Source organism: Panthera tigris, chromosome E1 (genome assembly GCF_018350195.1).
Source record: "Panthera tigris isolate Pti1 chromosome E1, P.tigris_Pti1_mat1.1, whole genome shotgun sequence".
In the NCBI taxonomy this organism is placed as follows: domain Eukaryota; kingdom Metazoa; phylum Chordata; class Mammalia; order Carnivora; family Felidae; genus Panthera; species Panthera tigris.
Window position 1 is genome coordinate 2,909,494 of NC_056673.1, and position 21,453 is coordinate 2,930,946.

Sequence of the window (21,453 nt, forward strand, 5' to 3'; positions counted from 1 at the left end):
CACCACCTCCCTGGAAGCGGGGCCACACCCCTCCACCAAGAGCTCCCTTCACCCAGTCCCCAAACTTCATTGCACAAAGTCTTTTTTTTTTCTTTTTGTATTAAAAAATAATAACAGACACAATATCAAAAACACAAATGCCATCGGTAGAGGGTACAGCTGAGAACACCTGGGTCCCACCTGAGGGGCAGCACCAGGGACTCCATGGTCCACCAACGTCCCCCCCCTGGAGCAGCTAGGGGTTTGGACCGCTGGGTCCTGCTTGGGCCTCGGGCCCTCCTCCTCCCTTCTAGGAAGGAGGTGGGAGAGAGAGCCGTCTCCCCCAATAAATAAGTGTAGCCCCAACCCTCAGGGACCTGGACTTGGGCTCAGCCAGGGCTTGGAGAGACCACTTCAGCAGCTCGTCAGCAGCCTTGTCCAGGGGAAGGAAGGTCTCCTCACCAGCGGTGGGAGAGGAGGCTTCGCCGGGCTGGGCTGGCTGAAGAGTCCCACCCTCTGTACCCTAAGAAGCCAGAAGCTGCCCCTGGATCCTGGGCTGCTGATGGGGGTCCGGCCCCCTAAGCGGGAGAAGCTGGGGCAGTTTCCTATCGGTTGGTCCAGCCACGGCTGGTTCTGAGAGATGGAAGAAGGGAGAAGGAAGCTTCTCATGCACTCCCAGAGGTGGCCTCAAAATGTGGTCTAGCTGGTGCCATTTTTCGTGGCAGGTAAGGCTGGACTGGATGGGCTCCCACCTTGTTCCTCCTCCTCCATGGCCAGGTCTTGGGAACTTGAGGCCCTGGCCCCAGCTTGAGCGCCGGCCTCCTCTCCGCCCTCACCCTCGCCACTGCCGCCACCACCACCACCCCCCTCGCCTCCGCCCTCCTCCATGGGCTCCAGTCCCAGTCCGTCCAGTTCCGAGAAGAGCGGGTCATCAGGGTGGCCGGGGTCTCGGGTGCTACTGCCGCAATCCACACAGGCCTCGGAGGGAGAGGGGAGAAGTCAGACGAGGTGCTCCCTGCTAAGCTGCCACCCCAGCCCAGGAGGACTCCCCCAAAACGTGCTCCCAAAGAAGTACCAGTCCACACAGACAAGCGTGGGCCAGTGAGACTGAAAATGTACCGTTCTCTGTTGTCTGGACCCCACTATAAGACAGTCACAACATCCGTTAGCATAGAATTGGCCCGAAAAGGTCTGTAAAGACTCATGTAATGAGATACTATCTGACCCGGCAGAAAACTTAGTGGAATTAACATCCTTCAGGATTAAACACCCAAGGACAGACAATGGGGGGCGCTGGGGGGCGGGGGGATCAGCCCCTTGGGGGGGCGGTGGGGGGCGGGGGGGATCAGCCCCTCAGCCTCTAACCTTTCAACCCAAGCTCAATCCCCCTCCTTCTCCCTCCCGGCCCTAACATCTCTCACCATCACATCGAGGGCCCGAGGCAGCTGACCCTTCCGGACCCAGGAGTGCACAGCACCCAGTTCCCTGCGCTGGTCCTCTGAGAAGCGAGGCTGTTGCTTCTGCATGGCCCGGAGCCGCTCCCGGTCCTGCTTCAGCACGGAGGCCATGTCCCTGCCCGGGGAAGGGGTGCAGAAGGCAGAGGCTGGAAGCCAGGGCCAGAGCCCGCGAGGCGGCCCTTCTTCCTCTATGGCAGGTGCCCGCCCACGGCCTCACGCTCCTCTCAACCCCCGCGCTAGGAGTTCAGGGCTTCCAAGAGCAGAGAAGCTGTCCTCAGCATGGCAAGAACGAGTGCGGGGTGGAGTTCCCGGGGGCCAGGGACAGGGCAGGAAGTCCCAGGACAGAGCCAGCCCCGGAAAAGAAAATCCCAAGCTCCGTGGGAAGGGGAGCGTAGGCGAGCCTCCCCACACCTCTGAAGGGGGAGGCAGAGGCGGCCCCTGAAACTCCTCACCTGGAGGGCACCTGGTAGGTCATCATGACGCGCTGGTCGGCGTTGGCCATGAGCAGCCAGATGGGATCCTGGAGCACGTACTTAATGACCTGGTCCCCGGGCTCAGCCCTGGCCGGGGCGGCCCCGGCTTCGGCCTCAGAAGAGTCAACGCTGCCAAAGTACTTGCTCGTGCGGCTGCTCTGACTGCTGCCTGCGAAGCGGAGGAGGGGCCACCGCCGCCGTCAGGCCTCCCGGGCCCGCCCTCCAGGCCACACCTGTAACCCACTGGCCCGAGGAAGCAGGGCCTGGCCTCCCAACTCCCCCAGTCGCCGGCCTCCCCGGGGTCAGAGGGGACGTGGGGGGGGGGGGGGCGGGGCACGCACGTGTGATGCTGGCTGAGGTGCTGCCTCCCTCGTGGGAGCCGGACCCGGACCCAGACCCGGACCCGGAGCCCAAGCCGGAGCCCGAGGAGGCGGAGCCCGTGCCAGATCGAGAATCTTCTTGCAGCAGCAACTCCAGCAGGTCACTGGAGCCCGACAGCGCGTCCTGATTGGAGGACTCCGTTACCTCCACCTGGGCGGGGGTGAGGGGGAGCAGGGTGGGATTAAGGGGCCAACACCCAGGCTTCCCTTCAAGCGCTTCCACTGGATGGGGGACACACCCAACCCCAGTGGCCTCTGCCGCCCCTCTGTGACAGTGGGGCCGGGAAGAAAGAGAAGAGAGCTGGCCCAGAGGAGGGGCGTGACGCTGGACCCTTTCCAGGAGGCACGTGCGCTCTCAGAAGTTACTGGGACGTTCTCGCCACCTGTCAGACGGGATCGTCCCTACTCCACAGACCAGGCGGCCGATTTCGCCCTCATTCAGAAATTCGGCTGGGGTCTCCCACCCCACGACACCATCTCCTGGAGACCGAAGCCCGGCAGGCAGAGGGGGCGAAGCGTGAGGTGGAAAAGGAGTGAAGGGAAGGGGGCTGGAGGGGAGTGCTGGCAAAAGGACGCAGGGGGGTCAGTGCTCACCAGTCTGGCCTCTGGCTCAGCAGCCTCCTCACTGGGAGGCGGGGGCCCAGCACTGCTCCCAGTGCCCCCTGCAACAGCACCCCCTTCAACACGGGGGGGCTCCTCAAGCTGCAGCAGATTTAGCTGGAGTGGGGAGCTGCATCTCGAGTTGAACAGGGGAGAGTCGGGCCGGTGGGGAGGGCTGGGGGGCGGTGGGGGCAGGGACGGAGACGGGGAGTGGGAGGCCGGGGTTGGAGGCCCTTCAGCGGGAGTCTGGGGTACCCCATAGGGATAGCCGGACGGGGTCGGGAACAGGTAGTTAGGGAGCACCAAGGCTACCATTGGGGTCACTAGGGGGGCGGGGAAAGCTGCAGGGGGCCCGGAAGCAGGGGCGGAGGGAGGAGGGTGGGGGCCTCCCCGTGGGAACACCGGGAGAGGGTAGGGCTGGACCATGGCTGGGAAGGGAGCAGTGGCCGGTGGGGGCGGCCAGGGGGCAGAGGGTGGCACGGGGGACGGGTGGGAGGTGAAGCAAGGGGCTTCAGCCCGGGGGGTCTGGTGGTGGCGTGAGCGCTTGGCTTTGGATCGGCAGTGGTGTCGGCGACCGGGGGGTGCGGGGCCGTGGTGGCAGCCTGTGGGGAGAGACCAGGGTTAGCGAGGGCCTCGGCCCGGGGGTCGGCATCCCTGCCACCCACACCGCCCTGCCACTCTGACCAGGGAGAGGGCAGAAGGCCCCGAAGAGAACCTGGCTTCCGGCCACGCGGCACAGAGGGGACGCCAGGGGGGAGAGGGAACCTTCAGGGAAGAATCACAGGAGGCAGGACGAGGGGGATTTATTGCAAAAGGAGCCAGGAAAGGAAAGGTTACAAGTGGGGTGGAGCAGAGGGTACACAGAAGACAGAGGCGCGCTGGCAGATGGGAGGAAGCAGGATGCGTCCGTGGACGAACGGGCAGGCAGCTCCGGTCCATCCCCCAAACTCCCACAGTAACGCCAGCCTGGGCGCTCCTCCGGCCGGTCGAGGCCACGCTCGGCCTAGCTTGAGGTGGAGTGATGAGATGGCCGGGAAAGCCCAGTCCCGAGTCCCGCGTCCGCCTGCAGGGAGCCTCTCTCAGGCACCTGGAGGGCTGACATCCTGCCCTTGAAGCCCCGACCCCACAGCAGCCGTCCCGGCCCGCCTGGCCTGTGTCTGGCCTGCGGTGTATAGGGGCTTCTTAAGCAGGGACAACTGGGTCACAAGTGGGCACGCTTCAGCCGCTGCCCCCAAGATGGGCTTGAAAGAGCTTACCTGGAGCAGAGCACTCCGCCTGCCTGCCTCAGTGCCAGCCCCCCAGGCTGCCCTCCTCTGGCTGCAGCTCGGAACCCCCGCCTAGTAGGGAGACGCTAGCGAGGGGCCTGTCCCTAAGCAGGGCCCGGGGGCCCTGGAGCAGGAATGTCTCCCTCGAGAACCCCCTGCCCCCGACCCCCGACAGTCTGGTCCTAGACTGGGCAGAGGACGAGGCTCAGCGCTGTCCTGGGTGGCTACCTCGCTCGCCAGGGGCCAAGGGGGCCGGGGAGGAGCCGTCAAGTCCACGCAGTCGGCCGAGATCTCGGAAGCGGCTGAGGAAGGCCTGCTCCTCCTTCTGTGTGTGCAGGGACAGCACGGCCTTGGTCAGGCCCACCGGGCGGTAGGCATCTGGGGCTGGGTCAGGGGCTACTGTGGGGCTGGGGGCTGGGCTGGGGGCTGGGCCTGGAGCCAGGCCAGGCAGGTCCTCCATCATGATGATGTCTGAGGAAGGCGAGACGGAGAAAGGTCACTGGAGTCACCTCAGGGGTTAGTACATCCATACCACACCCTCCCCATCCAACAACCCAGCCAACCCCTGGCCTCTGCCCCACAGCCAAGCCTGTGCCCCACGTGCACCCCTTGGCCTCCGCCCTGCCGAGGACTGGTTCTGGGCCCTCTTCTCCATGCAAAGCGGTCCCAGGGTGAGAGAGAACACTTAGTCCCCTCCGGTGACAGTCCCCTAGGATAACAAACACCTCCAAGACTCTCCTTGGAAGGGAAGCTCGCTCCTTGCCCTCCCCCCACACGTCCTCCAGGACAGCACCCGGCGACCCTTTAGGGGTTCCCAACAGTCCCTATCCTCGGACCCTCCGTGGACAGCACCACGGGGTCGGGCCCCCCACCCTAGACCTTGTGTGCGAACCGACAGCGAGAACACGTTAAAACAAAGCAGCGAAGGCCGGCGGGGGTGAACAGCAGGCAGCAGCCCCGAGCCAAGACGGAGACCTCCTCCTCTCCGTTAGGGGCCAGGCAGGGAAGGGAAAGGTGGGCGGGAGGGAGATCTGGCTGGGGGGCCGAGTGCAACCCCCTCACTCCGCGCCCATACCCGACTCCGGGGGCTTCTTGTCTCCCACGTGGACGATGGTGGAGCTGAAGCTACACTGACTGGTGACGGACACCACGCTCTCTGCCTTATTGGCCAGCGCGAGCGGGCTCAGGGCGCCTCCCACCACCGGCTCCTTCTGTGGGGCGGCCCCCTCCCCGGACAGCACCGCCGATGCGTCTGTGCGGGGAGATGGCACCAGTCACCCCCGGGAGGTCGGAGGGGAAATCCCAGAGAAGACGTGGAAGGACAGACGGGACAGAGAACTCCGCAAACCTGAAGGCGGGGAGGGGGACGGGGTGGAGCGAGGTGGGGGCCCCAAAGGCAGAAATGCAGAGACACGGGGCCAGGGGGCCAGGACGGGGCAGCGGGGACAGGGCGTGCCCGGGGTCCTTACCTTTCTTGGCCCCCAGAGGGAGCGGACCTGTCCTCTGCTTGTCATCGTCGGAGGCTGACGAGGTGGTGCAGGAGGAGGAGGCACATTTACGCTTGGTGGTGCTGGGAATGTTGCAGCTTTCCAGGTACCTGCGGGGCAGGGGCGCCAGAGGGCATGAAGGCAGGGCTTGAGGTGGGCCGAGGCCAGGGCCCAGGTGGGAGAAGGTTCCGGGGTAGCCTGACCTGAGGATGCTGTCCAAGCAGTTGATCTGCTGGTAGGAACAACCATTGGCTTCTTTTCTCTCCACCTCCTCAGGGGTCAAGGTGAGTGGAGCCTGGACTGGAGCAGGGACCATCTCCAGCTCCGGGTCTGGGGACTGGCAGGAAAGGGTCTTGGCCTTGAAGGTGCCTGTGGCTGCGCCAAGGAGAGAAAAAAGGAGAGACGAGCTCCTCTGGGTTGGGGTGAAGGTCAGGGGGCCCCGGGGTCTCACTGCTCAGCCACACCCTCACCAGCTCACCAGGGAGGCGGGGCCGGGGCGGAGGCCAAGCACGGGACTCGATGAAAAGCTGCTGTCCCTGATGTTTCACCAGGTGCACATCCTTACAGATCTGCTGGAAGGTCACCTGCAGGACAGGGCAGGGCAGTGTCACTGGTCCAGGGCACAACGCAACGAGGGGTACTAGAGGGGAGGCACAGTGACCACGGTGAACGCAGGACAGGAAGGAAAGGCACAGGAACCGGCCCGGACAGGGGAACGTGACACTAGAGGGCGAAGCAGGGGAGGGACACTCACCGGGGCGGGAGGCCCGGGCCCCTCAGCGTCACCCCCGTTGCTATCACTGGAGGAGCCAGGGCTGAGGAGAGGGCCCGGGGAAGCGGCGGGGCCGACCCCACAGAGCCCGGTGGGACTGGGGCTGTGTACCGGCTGAGGCAGAGAGAGAACCTGGTCAGATGTCTCGGCCCTGCTCCCCGCGCCCCTACCCCTGCCTCATCTCCGAGCCCCGCCCCTCGACAGTCACCTGTAACAGCAGCCTGTGGATCTGTTCGGACAGCTCCTGGATATCAGAGTCCAGAGACAAAGCTGGGCTGGGGGCCGGAGGAGTGAACACGTCCTCGTTCAGGGGTGCCCTGCAGGGTGGAGAAGGCTAAGTCGGGCCCTGCCCCCTCCTGCGTGGTCCCAGCCCACGGGGCCAGCTCTGGGGCCCACTTACGTGCGCACTTTGTGGCGTCCCAACACAAAGGCCACCTTGCGGCTCCAGGGGTGCACGAAGCCAGCCCAGCTGGTGTCCATGGTGACGTACTCCCCATTCCTGGCGCAGAAGCGGATGGGGGAGTGATCGAAGGGCTGGCCAGCCAACTGCAGGACTGAAGGAGTGAGAAGTGAGGGGAGGGGAGGGGAGGGGAGGGTGGGCAGGAGGCAGAGCCGGGCAAAGCAGAGGGCCGCCCACTGGAGATCCAGGACACCGAGGCCCCAAGGGACAACCACAAGCACAGCCACTGAGAGGCCCCGCAGACAGCGGAGGAAGGAGAGCAGCATAGAGAACCAACTCACTCTTCTTGTGGATGGCCAACATGAGGGGCCGGTCCTCGGGGTGCAGGAACAGGAGGACTGGGGCCCCCAGGAGGTCCTGGGGAAGGTAGCCCAGCAGGGGGGCGGCCCTGCGAGGGGAGGAGGCATCAGAGAGTAGCCATGGCCTCGGCCCTCCCCACCCCCTTCCCTCCAGGTCCTGAGCAAACCTTTCGTCCACATCCTGGAAGAGGCAGCTGGGCGTGTGCCGAGTAGTGAAGATCCTCTTGTCAGGAGGGATCCGGGGAGCTGGGGCACAGAGAGTGAGGCCACTGAGTTTTTCTCCAGAATGGTCCAACTTCTCAGCCCCAAGCCTCAAGCTGGCTGGCAGGCCTCCCCACAGCTGTGGGGGCCCTCTAGCCTGCACAGACGGTCTGGACCATTCTTTCACCCCACGCCAAGAGTGAAACGGAGAACCAAAGCATTCAACCTTCCCTGCTCCTAGCTCAGGATGCTTATTCCCCTCTCCCCCCACTAAAAACAGACTAGAACCTTCATCCTTATGGTTCCTTCTCTGTCCCAAGATTTTGAGGGGCTGGGACCTGCCTCTCAGACTCACGTCCTGCCTCCCCAGTGCTGTAGGGAAGTCACCCTTCTTCCTACACCCCACCAGGCCAGGCCCATTGCCCACACACCTTCGTAACCCGAGTGGATGCGCTCTGCAATGAGCAGGCAGCATGGCTGCGCGGGGGCCCCATCTGAGACCCGGATCTTGGTCACATACGGCGTTAGGCGGAATGGCTGGTACCGAGGCCCTGAATCCCGGTCAGGACCCCCTCTAGCAAAGGAGACAGAGAGGCACTAGTGACTCTTAGTGGAGGACCACCCACCCTTCACCTCAAGGTCATGGACCATGCAGCAAAACAGCGGGGGTGTGGATGGTGGGAGGGGGTCTGCCCCCACATCCCCACCTACCTGATACGGCAGAAGACAGACTTCTCCTGGGTGAAGTCCTTGAGGCCTGAACCTGGAACAGACCAGGAGGGTGCTAAGGACAGCCCCCCACTTCCTCCCTGGCCCCTCAGAACAGGGACTCCCCGGGACTGCTGGTCCCTGGCCCCGAGCACTTGGGGACCTCACCTGCTGAGGCCCCGGCACCCCAGGTGGGCAGGCGAGATGGGGCAGTGGAACCGTAGAAGACGCCCACATCCTGGGGGGCCAGGAGCTCAGAGAAGCGGGCGCCCCGGAACACGTCCCGCTTGCAGCGCAGCAGGGTACCCGCCTGCTCCGAGATGTAGACGATGCGGCCCGTCAGGAAGGAGACCGCCACGGAGAAGGTATCCTGGGCAGGAAAGAGAGGGCGCAAGTAGACTCAGGAGCCTCGCGACGGAGGCCGGGTGGCGCGGCGGGACGGAGAGGCCGGGCCGCAGCTGACCTGGTTGCGCAGCGTATACTCAGACGTGATGTGCTCCAGCTCCTCCAGGGTATAGGTGGACATGTCCATGGCACAAGGTTCACCCTCCTCCAGGCTCCACTGCTGGTAGTATTCTTGGTTGGCTGTAGGGCGAAGGTGGTGAGGTATCTACTGAGGAGACTGCCGCCCCGCCCCCCCCCCCCCCCACGGTGGCCCAGCGCCCGGCCACGGCCCTCCCAGGAAGCACCACTCACCCTGCACCTGCTTGACACAGGCCAGAGCATACTGAAGCGTGGCCAGGGTCCCAGAGCGGCCTTTGCCCCGACGCTCTGGCGGCAGCCGAAGCTTGAGCTCCCGCAGAGCCGTCATGAGTTCCTTCTGGGTCCTGGCCCGGGCGGACTGTTCACTGCTGCAGGGCCCACAGGGAGGTAAGGGGTATAGCTCTTAGGCCCAGATCGTGGCCCAGGCCCCCAGCCTTCTTCTTTGGCCCTCACCCCCACGAACCTGCAGCCACTGGTAGACGGGTTGTCCTGCTCAGAGCTGGCGCTCAGGAGGCTGTAGGCAATGGAGCTGCTGGGTGGGGAGGGACTCTGAGAGTTTGTGCTGGGGAGAAGCAGCAGGCCCACAATGAGAAGGCACCCAGGAGCAGGGCGCCCCGCCCTGGCTCAGCCGGCTGGCAGGACCACCCCCAGACCCTAGGCACTTGCCCGCCCTGGCTCAGCCGGCTGGCAGGACCACCCCCAGACCCTAGGCACTTGCCCACACACCTCTTGCTGCTCTCAGTGGTCTCCAGCAGGGCGGAGTCCTTGCCGTTGCCAGAGGAGGAGCTGTGTGAGCTCCGCTGGGATGCGCCCCTGGACTCGGGCCCGTTGGACTCATTGCCGCTGGAGCCATTGCTGTTGGCATCTGTGTCATCAGCCAGGCTGGGGCCAGGGCAAGACCGGTGCTGTGGCGGCCCAGGGGATGGGGCCCCTCCAGGGCAAAAGGACTCCCCCCCGCCGGAGTCCCCTCCCCCATCGGCCCCTTCCAGGGGGCCATTCATGTCTGCGCCATGGGGAGGGCAAGGGGGAAACAGAGCAGGCAGAGAGGCCACCACGAGCGCACGAGGGGGCCGGGCCGGGCGGCCTGGCTGGGGGAGTGAGGTGGGAGACGCAAGCCTCTGAGACCTGAGAAGTTCGATCCCAGGCAGTACCTGGACGGGGAGACCAAGAAGGACGAGCTGTGAACTTTACAATCCTGCCGGCTTTATCCAGACCCTGCTCTGTCGGCCCCCAGGCCCCTAGGCCCCAGGCTTGGGAGCCCGGGTAAGTTCTGTTTCCTATTCCCATAGGCGGTCTGCAGATGGGAAGGGGCCTCTCTCCAGCCTTCCCCCACTTCCCCCGCCAGCGTGGCCTGGGAAAGTTAAGAGCCTGAGTATTCGACGAGAACTATGACCGTGAACCAAAGCCTGGACACTTCCCATCCTCAAATTCCCTTCAGGCCCCCACTCCTCGCAGGACTCCCAAGGCCTCAGAGCAGGGGGTATGCCTGTCGTCTCCTATATTTAGGCCTCCAGGCTAATTTTATCCGGGGGCGGTGCCACCCCCGCTGCACATGCGCACAGACATGCGCGGACCCACCACGCGATTCCGCCGCCGCCGCGGTCGCCAGGGAAACCGACGTCAGCAGCTGAGCTCAGCGGTTGCTGGAGGGACCACGGGAGGGCGGGAGGGGCGACCCCTCCCCCATTTCCCGGCGGAGCCAGGGATCGACCCACTCCCACGCTGGCGGGCGCGGCCCGGGGTCGCCCACCTCTAGTACACCCCCAGGCCCTGCAGGGCTCGGTGGCCGTAAGAAGAAGGGCTGCCCATGGGGTTTCCAGAGGCTGGCCTTGCTCCCCAGGGCAAAACACAACCGCCACCGCCCTCCGCGCAAAAGCTCCCCAGCCTGGCCTTCGCCTGGATCTCGGTCATTGTGGTCAAGACGACCCAGCCTGTCCTCCTCCGGCCCCCGCACCCTCTCCCGACCCGCAGGGCTGAAGCCGGCACCTGCCATTGTCAGGGACTCAGGAATCCTCTCTCTTCGGTCCTCTACTTTTCTAGATTACCCCCCCCACACACACACACACACTCCGCCCCCATCCGAAGCAGACACACTCAGCCCTGAGCAAGGGACGCACAAACGCCAGCGGGTAGTTCTTCCCCTACTCCTCGTCCAACCACACCCCCAACCCCCGAGCATTTTCTGAGCGCCAGGAGAAAAAGGAAGGCTGTGGCCAACAGCAGGAACTAGCGCCGGGAACGGGATGTTCCAGCCCGAACCAGGCTTACATCACGGCCGGCGCGGGGCCAGGGCCTGGAGGGGGGAGCGCGGGCAGCGCGGAAAGCCTGAAGGGGTCCCGGTGCCGGGGCAAAACCGAAGACCCCCGAGTGACAAGAGAGGCGGCGGCGGCAGGCCTGCCGAGGGTCGGACGTGGGGCCGGGGTAGCTGGGAGGAGAGGTCAAGGCTGGAGGTAGGGTAAGAGGATCAGGAGTGCGGACAGCCGGCACAGGGTTGCGAAGAACACCCATGTTACACCCGAAGGCAGAGAGAGAGGGGGTGGACAGCGGCAAGGAGGGCGGACTGCGGGTGAGCCGTCCGAGCGCCCGGGCCGAAAGCGGCGCATCAGGCTGGAAGTGGCGGCGGTCCGACTTGGGGCGGGAGACCGGTCCCCGGGTGGCCCTGGAGATGCCTACCTGGCCGCGCGAGCGCCCTCCGGCCGCCTGCCCGCCGCCGTTGCAGCCCTCAGCCGAGTGGAAGCTTCGCGGGGCCAGGAGGCGGGTTGCATAATGCCAGGCACTGCCCCTCATTGGCCTCCTGCCGGCTGAGCCGCAGGCCCCGCCCCCGATTGGCTGGGGATCTCGTCCCGGCGCCTGATTGGTTACTGGCCCCTACTGAGGTCAGGGCTGTGTCACACACACGGGCGCACGTGGACCTGGGTGCTGGCGCTGGGCTGAAGGGCCCCAGACACCACCACCCAGCCAATGGGCGCAGGACGCCTTGCACAGTGAATAATGGAAGGGTGGGGAGGGGCCGTAAGCTCCCCTCCTCAGGGAAAATGCCTGGGCCGCGGTAGGTGCTTAAAGATGTCTGCTTCCTGAACTGTCCAACCCAGCACAGCAGGACACCTTGGCCTTGCCAGAGGTGGGAAAAAGGAATGCGTACTCGGGGGCCGGGGTGGGGGGGGGGGGCCAAGCTGGATGAGATGGCTGGTCCCCGGGAGGAGCAGGGCACACAGAAACTCGGCTTGGCTTTTCCTGGGTTCCTCTCCCCAGCCTTGTCATCACAATACAGCCATTTTACCCAGCCCCTTCCTCTGACACTTCAAATCCTGTGGACAGCTGGGAGGATGGCAATTGAGGGTCCCCTGTGATAGGGGGTGGAGTGCAGGGCAGGATGCAAACAACAGAAGGGGCAGCCAGAGCCAATAAGGGCTGTAAAGGGAAACAATGGCAGGTGCTTCTGTGCCCAATCAGAGAAAAGGTCTCCGGGCAGCCTACGTGGTGACTAGTGCTTCTCCTCTCCTCAGGATGCAGCCACCTACAGTTAGGGCTGCCCCAAAAGTGGGGGCCAGGAAGCCAGGACTATAGGGAACAAAGCCGGTGGCTAAGAGATCAAGGGGGACCCTGGAGAGACACAGGTGAAGTGGCAAGGGCTTCAGATCCCCACCACTAGGACAAGAGAAAGCCAAAGACCTCGTCTGCCACCGCTCTGTATTCCCCAGAACCCCAGGACTGGACCTGACACATGGTAGATGATCAATAAACATGGTGATTTTGCTGTTGTTAACAAGGATAGATGGGGGAGGGGAAGGGGCCCCAGCAATGGAAAAGGGGCTGGAAATTATGTTTTTTCAAGGAGGGGGCAGAGCAGAACACTGGAAGTGCCAGGCTGGGCTGGGGGAAACTGCAGTGACAGACCCCTCCATCCAAGACGGTGGGTAGATCCTCTCGGGGCTCCCTGTTAACGTGGGCAGCAAGTGAAGAGACCCCCAAGCTGATGCTGACACAATCAGCTGTCGGTGCCCTTCCTCCCTGTCACGTGGCCTAAGCCTTCCTTAACAATGGTGTTCCCCGTGGAGGGGCCAGGAGGAGGGCTCCGTGGAAAAGCTGGGACACAGGGATGTCATAAAATAACCCAGAAAAACCAAAGCCGGAAAACAGAGAAAACAAAGGATTCAGGTCTCGTCTCCTGGAAAACGTCCTCCCAACTCATATACTGTGGCCCAGTCCCCCGGCGCATTTTCAGACTCCTCTCCTCTGGAAACATGGTTTTTCTTCCTCCCCAGTTCTCCCCTGGGATCTGGATGTGATCCCCGCTGACAGAGGCCCTGCCGGCTCTCCCACCCCCCACCTGCATATCTACACTTTGCATCGACAAAGGGGTCCAGCGCCCCAGCAGCCCCCACCTGCTCGCAAGGCCCTGGTCGTCCAGCCTCACAGTCCCCACAGTAACCGGGCCCCGCTGCCGTCAATGGAGGAGAGGGGGCGGGAGAGAGCGGTGACGTCAAAGCGGAGGAAGAGGGCGGAGCGAGGCAGCCGGGGAATGTGGGACAGGGAGGCTGGAGAGGCAGTGGTTTGGGAGGCGGCCAGCCCGAGAGGGCGGCGGCCCGCGCACTTGGGAACATCATGTTCTCTTGGCCGGAGGCCCAGGACATGCACCCGGCCCGGGCGCCTCCCCCAGCCAAAGACAGCCGTCCTGTCCCAAAGCCAGGGATTCCTGGAGAGAGGATTAGGAGGAAGGGGTCCCCCGCCCCCGCCCCTACGCCTGGCTCTCTCCCCGAGACTCACATCCGCCCTTCCCTCGGCTCGTTCGCCCCGCTGCTGGCACGGGGAGCTCCGCCCTCCCCTCCCAAACTGTACACATCTGCTGGCCCAGTCCCAAAGAGCTAGGGCGGGGAAGTTGGAGGCCAGGTTCTGCGAGAGCACAGGCACCTTTGCTCCCTCCCGGGGGCCCCCTCAGCGCCGGAATCTCTTGTTACTATGGCAGCAGAGAGAGGGAGGAGGGGCAGGGAGAAGAATGGGTCTAGGATGAGGAAATCGAACTAGGACAGAGCAAGTGGCCCGGCCTGGGGCCTGGATCCTGGAAGACGGACATAGGGTGGAACGACGGTTTGGGCTGGTGCCTGACGATCAGAAGAACCAGGAAGAGGGAAATGGAGAAGGAGTCACCAAAACTTGGCCGAAAAACTTGAGAATGTGAGATTATAGTTCCCAACCACCAGCATTCCTGTCACTGTTGTTTTGATATCCTACAGCCATTTTTTTTTTAGCTAAACACACACACACATACACACACACACACACACACACACACACAAACATGAGGCACTGTGCTAAGCACTAAACGTATATTTTCTTATTTAAACCCCAGAACAAGCCCGTGAGATGGGTATTATTATCCCCATTTCCACAGAGCCAGAAGTTACTAGACTTGCCTCCTAATATGTTCTCAGGCTCTTAACAAACAAAACCCAGGGGTCAAATCTGAGCTCTGATAATGATTTGTCATTCTGGCATCTTATCCTTCGGGAACCTGGGAATCTGGGCCTCTCAAATATCCAGCCGATTCTAAGTTTGGTGCCTGGGACACAGTCTCCATCCAGTCCCTCTGCTCCCTGGGCCTGGTCTCAGACATTCCGTAGGCACTCCCCACATGCTCCCAATCACCTCAGCCCCGGTTTACACATGCTCCCAAAGTCCTTGAGGTCACCTTAGTGGCCACCAGCCCCAGGGATCTCCTAGGAACCCCACCTTGTCACTCTTCCACCTTAGCCCAGGTCACTTTACCGCAGGCCTGTTTGCACAGATAGCAGAGTACCCTGTTTGTGCCTGCTCACCGCCAGGGGCTCCAGAAGACACGTGCAGAGACAGTCTGCACAACCCTGTCCTCCCTCTCAGGATCCAACAGCTGCTACTCCACCTTTCCTCCCGGGGGCGGCTCCAAGGCCCAACCCCTCCTCTTTAGACACAAGAAAGACATCCAGAGCCTCGATGTGACTGGCTCTGGGTCACATCTCCCCTCGCCACCTCGCCACCCTTTCTCAAATCACTATGTCAACCCTCTGGCACCTGCCCTACCGGGGCCTCCCTGAAGCCTCAGAACCCCGCTCTTTCAAATGCTTAAGGCGCCTATTCAAACAGTAGCCAAGCACTGGGACGTCCCCCACCCACCCTCAGGGATCCTGTCCCCATACCTCCCTCGCCGAGGCCCACCCTCCCAGGATCCCCTGGATCAGTCGGGGTCCAGGTACCTAGGGCCGTGAGGAATGTACCCGGTGTCCGAGCCTCCCGCCCTCGTCCCTCGAGGGCTGAGTTCGCCGTCCTACTCCCCACATCCATCAGAGCTCCCACCGCGGTGATCCTGCATTCGCGTGACCCTCCCCCAACTCTGTTGACAGCGTCCCTGAAAGAACACAGCACCCCGGAGAGGCGCGCGCTGACCGCCGCCCACCTCCCCCCACCCGCGAGCACTCACCCTCCGCCAGCGCAAAGAGGCTACAGTGGCTTCCCTGCCCGGGCGCCAGCGCCTGGGACCAGCTCCTGCAGGCCCGCCCCGCCGGCCGCGCGGCCACGCCCCTCGAGCTCATTGGCCTAAGGGTGCCGACCCATGCCCCGCGCCGCGTGCGTCCGCCCGGCCCTCGCACAGCCACCATTGGCGCCACCCGCCGCCGTCATCTCCTCATTGGTCAGCTTGCCAACCCGCAGTGACAGCTCCACGTGCGAGAGGGGCCGCCCCGGCGCGCTGATTGGGAGTCCGCCGGGAAGTCACGCCCCCATCCACTTCGGGAGTTCGTATTGGCTGTGCCGCCATCCTCAGACCCGCCTAGTTCGGGAACGCGAACGCTAGTCCAGCCCTCCGAACTTCCTCATAGGCTGAGAGGTCTCGGAGCTGTAGAGGACACGTGCCGGCGCTCTCACGCGGCAACTTGTTTACCTGGAAGCTGGGGATTTTCCTTGACGACACTTGTACCGGAGACTGCGGCTCTGCGCAGGCGCAGCGAGGGTGACCTGCACGCAGGCGCAGATGTGAGCGGCGGTGGCGATGGTTGGGGGAGCTTTGTGCCAAGTCTCGGGCTAGCTGTCCCGGGCGTGACAAGAGCGCCCCCAGCGCTGGGACTCCGGCCCTGGGTCCCTGCGGCCCCGGGAAGCTGGAAGGTTCTGGCCTAAGAGGGTCTTCCTATCTCCGCGCCGCGTGTTGATGAAGATGATGGTTGGCTCCCGATGGTTTCCTGTGGACCGAGCCAGGCGCTTCTCACAAATCCGGAGGCCGTCTCACTTACTACTACTCCGCCCTACAAATGAGACTGAGCTCCAGGGAGGTTACATAATCCGTCTGGATTAACACTCCAGTCCATAACGGGGCCAAGATTTAGAGCCAGGTCCTTGACACTTATAAAGAAGGTGGGTCCCTAGGGCGAATGAGAACCTTAAACCTGGAAAGGATTCGGCAGATGAACGGAAAAACGCCCTGAGCACGTTATGGAACATAGTAAGCCCGAAATAAATGGTGGGCATTACTATAATGACTGCCTACCTAGTTCTAAGAATCACCTGGGCCTCTTAGGACATCTATTTGTAAAAGCGTCCTTGGCAGACAAGTTTGGGAAACACTCTCTCGATTTCCCGTACTGCTGAATCCTCCTGCTGCATCCCAGAGAAGTCGGCCCTTCAGAGCTGGTCTAGCACCCCTCCACTCATTGTTGAAGCAGCTGGGGTCGGGGATGCCAGGGTGTCACATCAGGGACGTCAAGGACCTGGAGACTATGGGGGCTCAGCGTGGGGTCTACAGTCACCAATCCTACAAGGTGCAGGGGTGGCAGGCCAGTCTGTGGCCTGCTCCATACCACACTCCGCTGGGTCTCTCTGAGCCAATTTGTTCCGTATTTATGAACCCCTTGTGGATGCTGGCACTGCGCTAGGCACCCAGGGGAAGGGATGTTTCGAAGAAGACGGCTGTCTACTTCAGGCCTAGGAGTAAATGACCATGGGAGCAAATGCAGAGCATCCGGGAATTAAATCAAGGGGTAGAAAGGGATCCAGGAGCAGGAGAAGGCCTCCAGGGAAGAGAAATGGGGCAAGCTGGGAAGCCCAAGCCTCCAGGTTCACCAGGCTGACACAGGGATCAAGACGGCTTCCCCTTATCAGCGCCTGGTGCCCACCCGTGGCCACTGTGGGAATCACACTTTGCTGGGCCCAAGGTCAGGCCCTCCAGCAAAGCTCAGTCCGGTTCCAAATGGATCTTCTCAACTTTCCTGTTAAACCTGCGGATCCAATCCCCACCCCACCCCGCCCCCACTAGTTAAGAAAAGGTCTTAGAACACACACCAGCTGTACTCATTACACATTTATTGTACATTTTCACAATCTGGATGCGTCACAGAATTGGGGGCATGGGGGAGGGAAGGGGGGCAGGGGACACTGGGATAATATGGGGGGGTCTAGAACACAACACCCCCACCCCAGCATCTCTCCCTACCCTTTCACACCACAGCTCAGATCTCCCTGCTCCCCCGTCCACACAGAAACCTTGAGTGTGGGGGGAAGAAAGAGTTTGGGGGGGTCCCCTCCAGCAGATTAAGGGACTGTACCCTCAGACCCCTAAAATTGTGCCATTTAAAAAGACATTAGACCCTTCCTCTATCACTTCACCTAAGGAGGAGACAACGCTCTGGGCTCGACTGCCCAGGGAAGGGGCGAGAATCCCCATCTTCCAGCAAGTCCCATACACTCATTGGCAGTGACTAGTACCCCGGCCCTGACTTCAGGGGGGCAGTCAGAGGAGCTGGGCAGTGATGGGAGCAACAACCCCCCCAAGTTAGGGAGGGGAGTTTTCAGTCCAACCCCCGGCAAGGGTGGGGCCAGATCTCAGGCAGGAATTGGGGGGATTCTCTGCCCTGCCCCACTCCTCCCCAAGGCAGTGATGACCCCCCACACACTGGCAGCCATCTCTCCCAAAAGAGTCAGATTGCGGCCAACCCCCAAACTCTCCCCGCAGGAGGAGGAGGAGGAGGAGGAGGCAGATCAGGCGGATGGGAGGGAGGGAGACCCCATGGGAATGTCGGTTGAGTGCCCCACATGAAAACTGGGGAGCACGAATGTGGGGAGAGACTCCAAGTGGCAAAACTATTGGTCCTTCATGACACACTGAACTCCGAGACACTTCCACACCAGCTGGGGGGAGGGGGGAGGGAGGGGAGGGGACAAGAGGTTTGGAAAATGGGGGTAGGGGAGGCAAACTGGACTAGAGGGGGCTAGGAGGGGGTGATTCTGGGGGCCAGAAGGTTCTGGCTCCCCAAAAGCCCAGGCTCCCACCACCTGCAAGTAACGTCATGCAAATGAAAGTGATACAAGGACCATGGGGACTAGCGCCTCAGTAAAAAAGCAACACGGGTTGAAAGAATGAAGGATGATGGAACAAAAGAGAAGGAAACCAAAAGGGATGTCAGAATGTAAATGAGGCTAATTAACATGCTGGAAGCTCCCAGAAGACCTTGGGATTCTTAGGACCAAGTGGGGCCAGTCTCAGGGCCTCCCGACAATGCAAAGATGCACCTAGGGAGGCCTGGACAGTCGCTTTTTGTTTTTTGTTTTTTGTTGGGGGTGGGGGTGCAGGGAAGGCCAGGGTGGGAGGAAGGATCAGCTAAATCCAAGGGAAAGAGGAGAGGAAGGGGGACTATTGCATAGCAGATGCAAATGAAAGGACTAGGGGCTGGTCAGGAAGAGAGGGAAGGGGCGGGAGGAAAGGAGAAAAGAGATGGGAACTTCAGGAAGGGGTGTTAAGGACAACCGGAAAAATCTTCTAGTAATAAAACTACAAACAGACCAAATATATATAATATTATATATGTATAAATAACAGCTGGCTATTTACAGGGGGGGCACACACACAGGGACACACACACGCGGATCCAGGGGAGGGGGGGCTGGAAGATATGGCTGAGAGGTGGAGGAGCGGCTGGGGATGGGGGGGGTGGGGGAGGTGGGGAGAGGCCCTTCTCTGGGCAGGGCGGGCTCCTCGGGGGTTTAAGAGCTGAAGTAAACTGTAGAGAAGGAAAGAGAAGGAAGAAGAGAGAAGGGGAGAAAGAGAGAGAGAGAAAGCAGTGTGTCAGGCCTGGCCCTGCTCCCATCCCCGCCCCCCACGGCCCAGCCCTCTCAGCCTTAGGGTCTTCATCTGTAAAGCAAGGGGCTGGACCGGTAGGTTCCAAGGTCTCTTCAAGTCCATGGTATGGCCCTGGGGCCACAGGCTCTTAATCCTCTGGGCCTCTGGGCCCACAAGCGCTCGAACAGTAGGATGTCTGGCTTCCTAGCCGTGTCTCAAGCCCCCGGGGCTTTGCCTGCTCTCCCGCTTCCCAATTCCAAGGTCCCCAGACCGGGCTCTTAGGCCCAAACTCTATCCTCAGGGAGCGGTGGGGATTCACCAGCGTTCCTGTTTCCAAAAATCTTAACAAAAGTTGCCCAGAACCAGGCAAAGTGAAGACTAAACGGCATCGAGGTTTTGGGCTCTAGATGGATCAGAGCTGCGGTCGGCAGCTATACGTGCTTTCTGCTGAATAGTAAAATCTAGGTTAATGACCTTCAAAACCTAGAAGGGGAAACCTCTCCAGAGAAAGGGCCCTAGCCACTCCTGCCCTACTCACCGATGATGATGATGAGGATGATGGCGCAAATCACTCCCAAGATGATCATCATCTGGGGGCGAGAGGGGGGGGGGTCAGCAACACAGACCGTGACACCCCCATTCACCCACCAGTTCTCCTGCCAGCCCCCTCCTGCGTGCCTCCACCCTCACCTTGAGGTTTTTCCACCAGTATTTGCGCTTCAGCTTGGCTGCACTTGTTTCAAACTGGGAGGCCCCTGCCTGGAGGGCATCTGCACGGTCGTCCAGCTCTGACAGCTTCTGGTCCCGCTCCAGGACCTTGTCCACGTTCACCCTCATGATGTCCACCACCTGGGGGAGGGGCCCGCGAGGCAGGGGGTGTGCCAAGGCCGCCTCAATGAGGGCACTCCTCAACCGTGCACCCACAGAGAACATGCACCCCGATGGTGCCAGGCTAACATGCCAAGGACACACAGAGAACATGCCTAGCAACCTGGGGACATGCAAGGAGCACACATCAGGGGCATGCTGAGGGCCAGACATCTCAGATGTCACAGCAGCACCCTCTGTGCACTGAGCCTCAAGCAGCCTGTCCGTCACCGGGCCACACCTGCCGCCACCGAAACACCCCAGGACAGCAAGGCTGACTAACGCCCCAGGGCCGTTGCGAGTGCATGCTCACCAGGGAAGGGGCATGGCGTGTCTTTGTCCCCAAACTCACAGACTCACCACCTCCAACCAAGATGGGCCCCCACACCGCTATGCCAACCCTCAGGGTCCTTCCCGCGGCCGCTGACACCCCTCGCACTCACCTCATCCACCTGGGCCTGGGTCTGCTGCAGTCTCCTGTTACTGGTGAGGTTTGGAGGAGGCGCAGGGGGGCCTCCCTCCCCGGCTGGGGCGGCGGGGGGGGCGGTGGCAGCGGTAGCCGACCTGAGGGGCAGGGGCGGATTACGACCCAGGGCCTCCAGCCACAAGCCCCGCGGCCAGGGCTCCGCCCATCCTCCTGTCCATCCATCCGTCCCTCCCTTTCTCCTTCCCGGGAGGAAGGCCACCGATGGGAACCCTGGATTTCGTCCGGCCCCGCCGCCGCCAAGCCGCGTGACCTTGAGTCGGGCCCCCTCCTCCCCTCCCCCCCACTCCGGGCCTCAGTTTCCCCGCCTGTCAAATAAGGGCGACCTCAAAGACAAGGTCCGGGATCGCCCCGAAACGACTGGCGGCAGCAATGACAGGGGCGGGCGGACGCCGGGGCCGCTCCATCCCGGGGCCATCGCCCGCGCGGCCAGCCCGGGAGCGGCGCTCTCCAGCTACCCGCGCGCAGTCACGGGCGCCGGCCTAGCCTCGGGGCGCGGGCCGAACCCCGGGCGACCCCCGCACCGGCTCCCAAGGGCGGCGGCCGGCGCAGGCAGACAGGCCCGGTGCGGGCGCGGGCGGCCGACTCACATGGCGGGGGCGGCGGGAGGACGACTCGGCAGCAGCGGCGGCGGCGGTGGCTGCGGCGGCGGCGGCGGCGGCGGCTCGCGCTGGCTCCGACTGGCGCTGGCTGCCCGGGACGGGAAGATGGCGGCCGCACGTCACCCACATCCGGGCACTGCGGGCGGGGGCGGGGCCGGCAGGCGACGCGTCGGGAGCCTGGGCGGTGGGGGCGGGGCCGGCGGGGCAGCGAGCCCCCCGCCCTCCACCGCCGCTCCCGCACCTGCAGCCGCACCGTGAGCCCCGAACCCGGGTGCTGCGGCTCCCCGCGCCCACCGCCAGCCCGCCCCGTCGCGCCGCAGCCCTCCCAGCCGCCCCACGCCGCTGCCCTGTGCTGCCGATGGCGCCCCTGAGCCCCGGGCCACGTCCTCCCCCACCCGCGAAACCCGTAAACCAGTCAGCACTCCACACACACACCGCCCCCTCCCCCCGCAAGGCCTCGGCCTGCGCCCGGGTCCCGACGCCAGCGACCAGCCTCAGCGTTCGCAGGGGGCTGGGGCGGGAGGTTAGAAGGGGCAAGCGCAGGTCGCCGGACCACGCCGCGGAGGTGGATGGGGCGGAGGGAGTTGGTCCCCTCGGTCCGCCCCGCAGGTGGAGGGCTCCGGGGAGGCCTGGAGCCCCTGGCCGCTGAGTAACGGGATGTAAAGAAAGGGAGAAGAGGCAGGCTCTTCCCCTCCCCCCACCCCACCCCAACCAAGTCACTGCAGGGTGTGGGGCTCAGACCAGGGGTGCTTGGCAGGCCGGCCCGGCTGAGGTAGGCCAAGGTTAAGGCCAGGGAAGAGGGCACGAGGCTTCCCCGCGGGGCTGCTTCACGTGGTGGCCACAGACCCGCAGACCGGC

General features: G+C 63.0%; 2 protein-coding genes and 1 long non-coding RNA gene across 8 annotated transcripts; 1 reads left to right on the forward strand and 2 right to left on the reverse strand.

The window, feature by feature from the left end:
• Nucleotides 1-18: 18 nt before the first annotated feature.
• On the reverse strand, nucleotides 19-15,227 carry PER1 (period circadian regulator 1). 4 transcript variants are annotated; one of them, XM_042965965.1, is made up of 23 exons: nucleotides 11,238-11,389; nucleotides 9,291-9,446; nucleotides 9,028-9,126; nucleotides 8,778-8,932; nucleotides 8,545-8,666; nucleotides 8,250-8,451; nucleotides 8,085-8,136; nucleotides 7,805-7,947; nucleotides 7,340-7,418; nucleotides 7,155-7,261; nucleotides 6,814-6,967; nucleotides 6,622-6,730; nucleotides 6,396-6,527; nucleotides 6,120-6,225; nucleotides 5,845-6,016; nucleotides 5,624-5,751; nucleotides 5,230-5,406; nucleotides 4,383-4,625; nucleotides 2,884-3,491; nucleotides 2,251-2,440; nucleotides 1,889-2,078; nucleotides 1,401-1,551; nucleotides 19-957 (listed from the first exon to the last, which is right to left on the reverse strand). In XM_042965965.1, exons 1-23 carry the CDS (start codon nucleotides 11,327-11,329, stop codon nucleotides 679-681), a joined length of 3,846 nt encoding a protein of 1,281 aa, XP_042821899.1. In that variant the 5' UTR covers nucleotides 11,330-11,389; the 3' UTR covers nucleotides 19-678. The 4 variants fall into 4 exon arrangements, with proteins under 4 accessions (XP_042821899.1, XP_042821898.1, XP_042821896.1 ...); XM_042965964.1 differs by lacking the exon at nucleotides 11,238-11,389 and adding an exon at nucleotides 15,019-15,227 and having other exon boundaries at nucleotides 20-957; nucleotides 9,291-9,715; XM_042965962.1 differs by lacking the exon at nucleotides 11,238-11,389 and adding an exon at nucleotides 12,950-13,127 and having other exon boundaries at nucleotides 20-957; nucleotides 9,291-9,715.
• On the forward strand, nucleotides 11,525-12,330 carry LOC122233499. Its single transcript, XR_006211044.1, has 2 exons — nucleotides 11,525-11,685; nucleotides 12,071-12,330. It is a non-coding gene; the product is annotated as an uncharacterized LOC122233499 (long non-coding RNA).
• A 1,672-nt stretch (nucleotides 15,228-16,899) lies between the features above and the next one.
• Nucleotides 16,900-20,264, reverse strand: VAMP2 (vesicle associated membrane protein 2). 3 transcript variants are annotated; one of them, XM_042965967.1, is made up of 4 exons: nucleotides 19,953-20,264; nucleotides 19,333-19,633; nucleotides 19,181-19,232; nucleotides 16,900-19,086 (listed from the first exon to the last, which is right to left on the reverse strand). In XM_042965967.1, the coding sequence occupies exons 1-4, from the start codon at nucleotides 20,156-20,158 to the stop codon at nucleotides 19,055-19,057; spliced, it is 591 nt and encodes a 196-aa protein (XP_042821901.1). In that variant the 5' UTR covers nucleotides 20,159-20,264; the 3' UTR covers nucleotides 16,900-19,054. The 3 variants fall into 3 exon arrangements, with proteins under 3 accessions (XP_042821901.1, XP_042821900.1, XP_042821902.1); XM_042965966.1 differs by having other exon boundaries at nucleotides 16,900-19,089; XM_042965968.1 differs by having other exon boundaries at nucleotides 16,903-18,583; nucleotides 19,953-20,261.
• Between the last annotated feature and the right edge of the window lie 1,189 nt (nucleotides 20,265-21,453).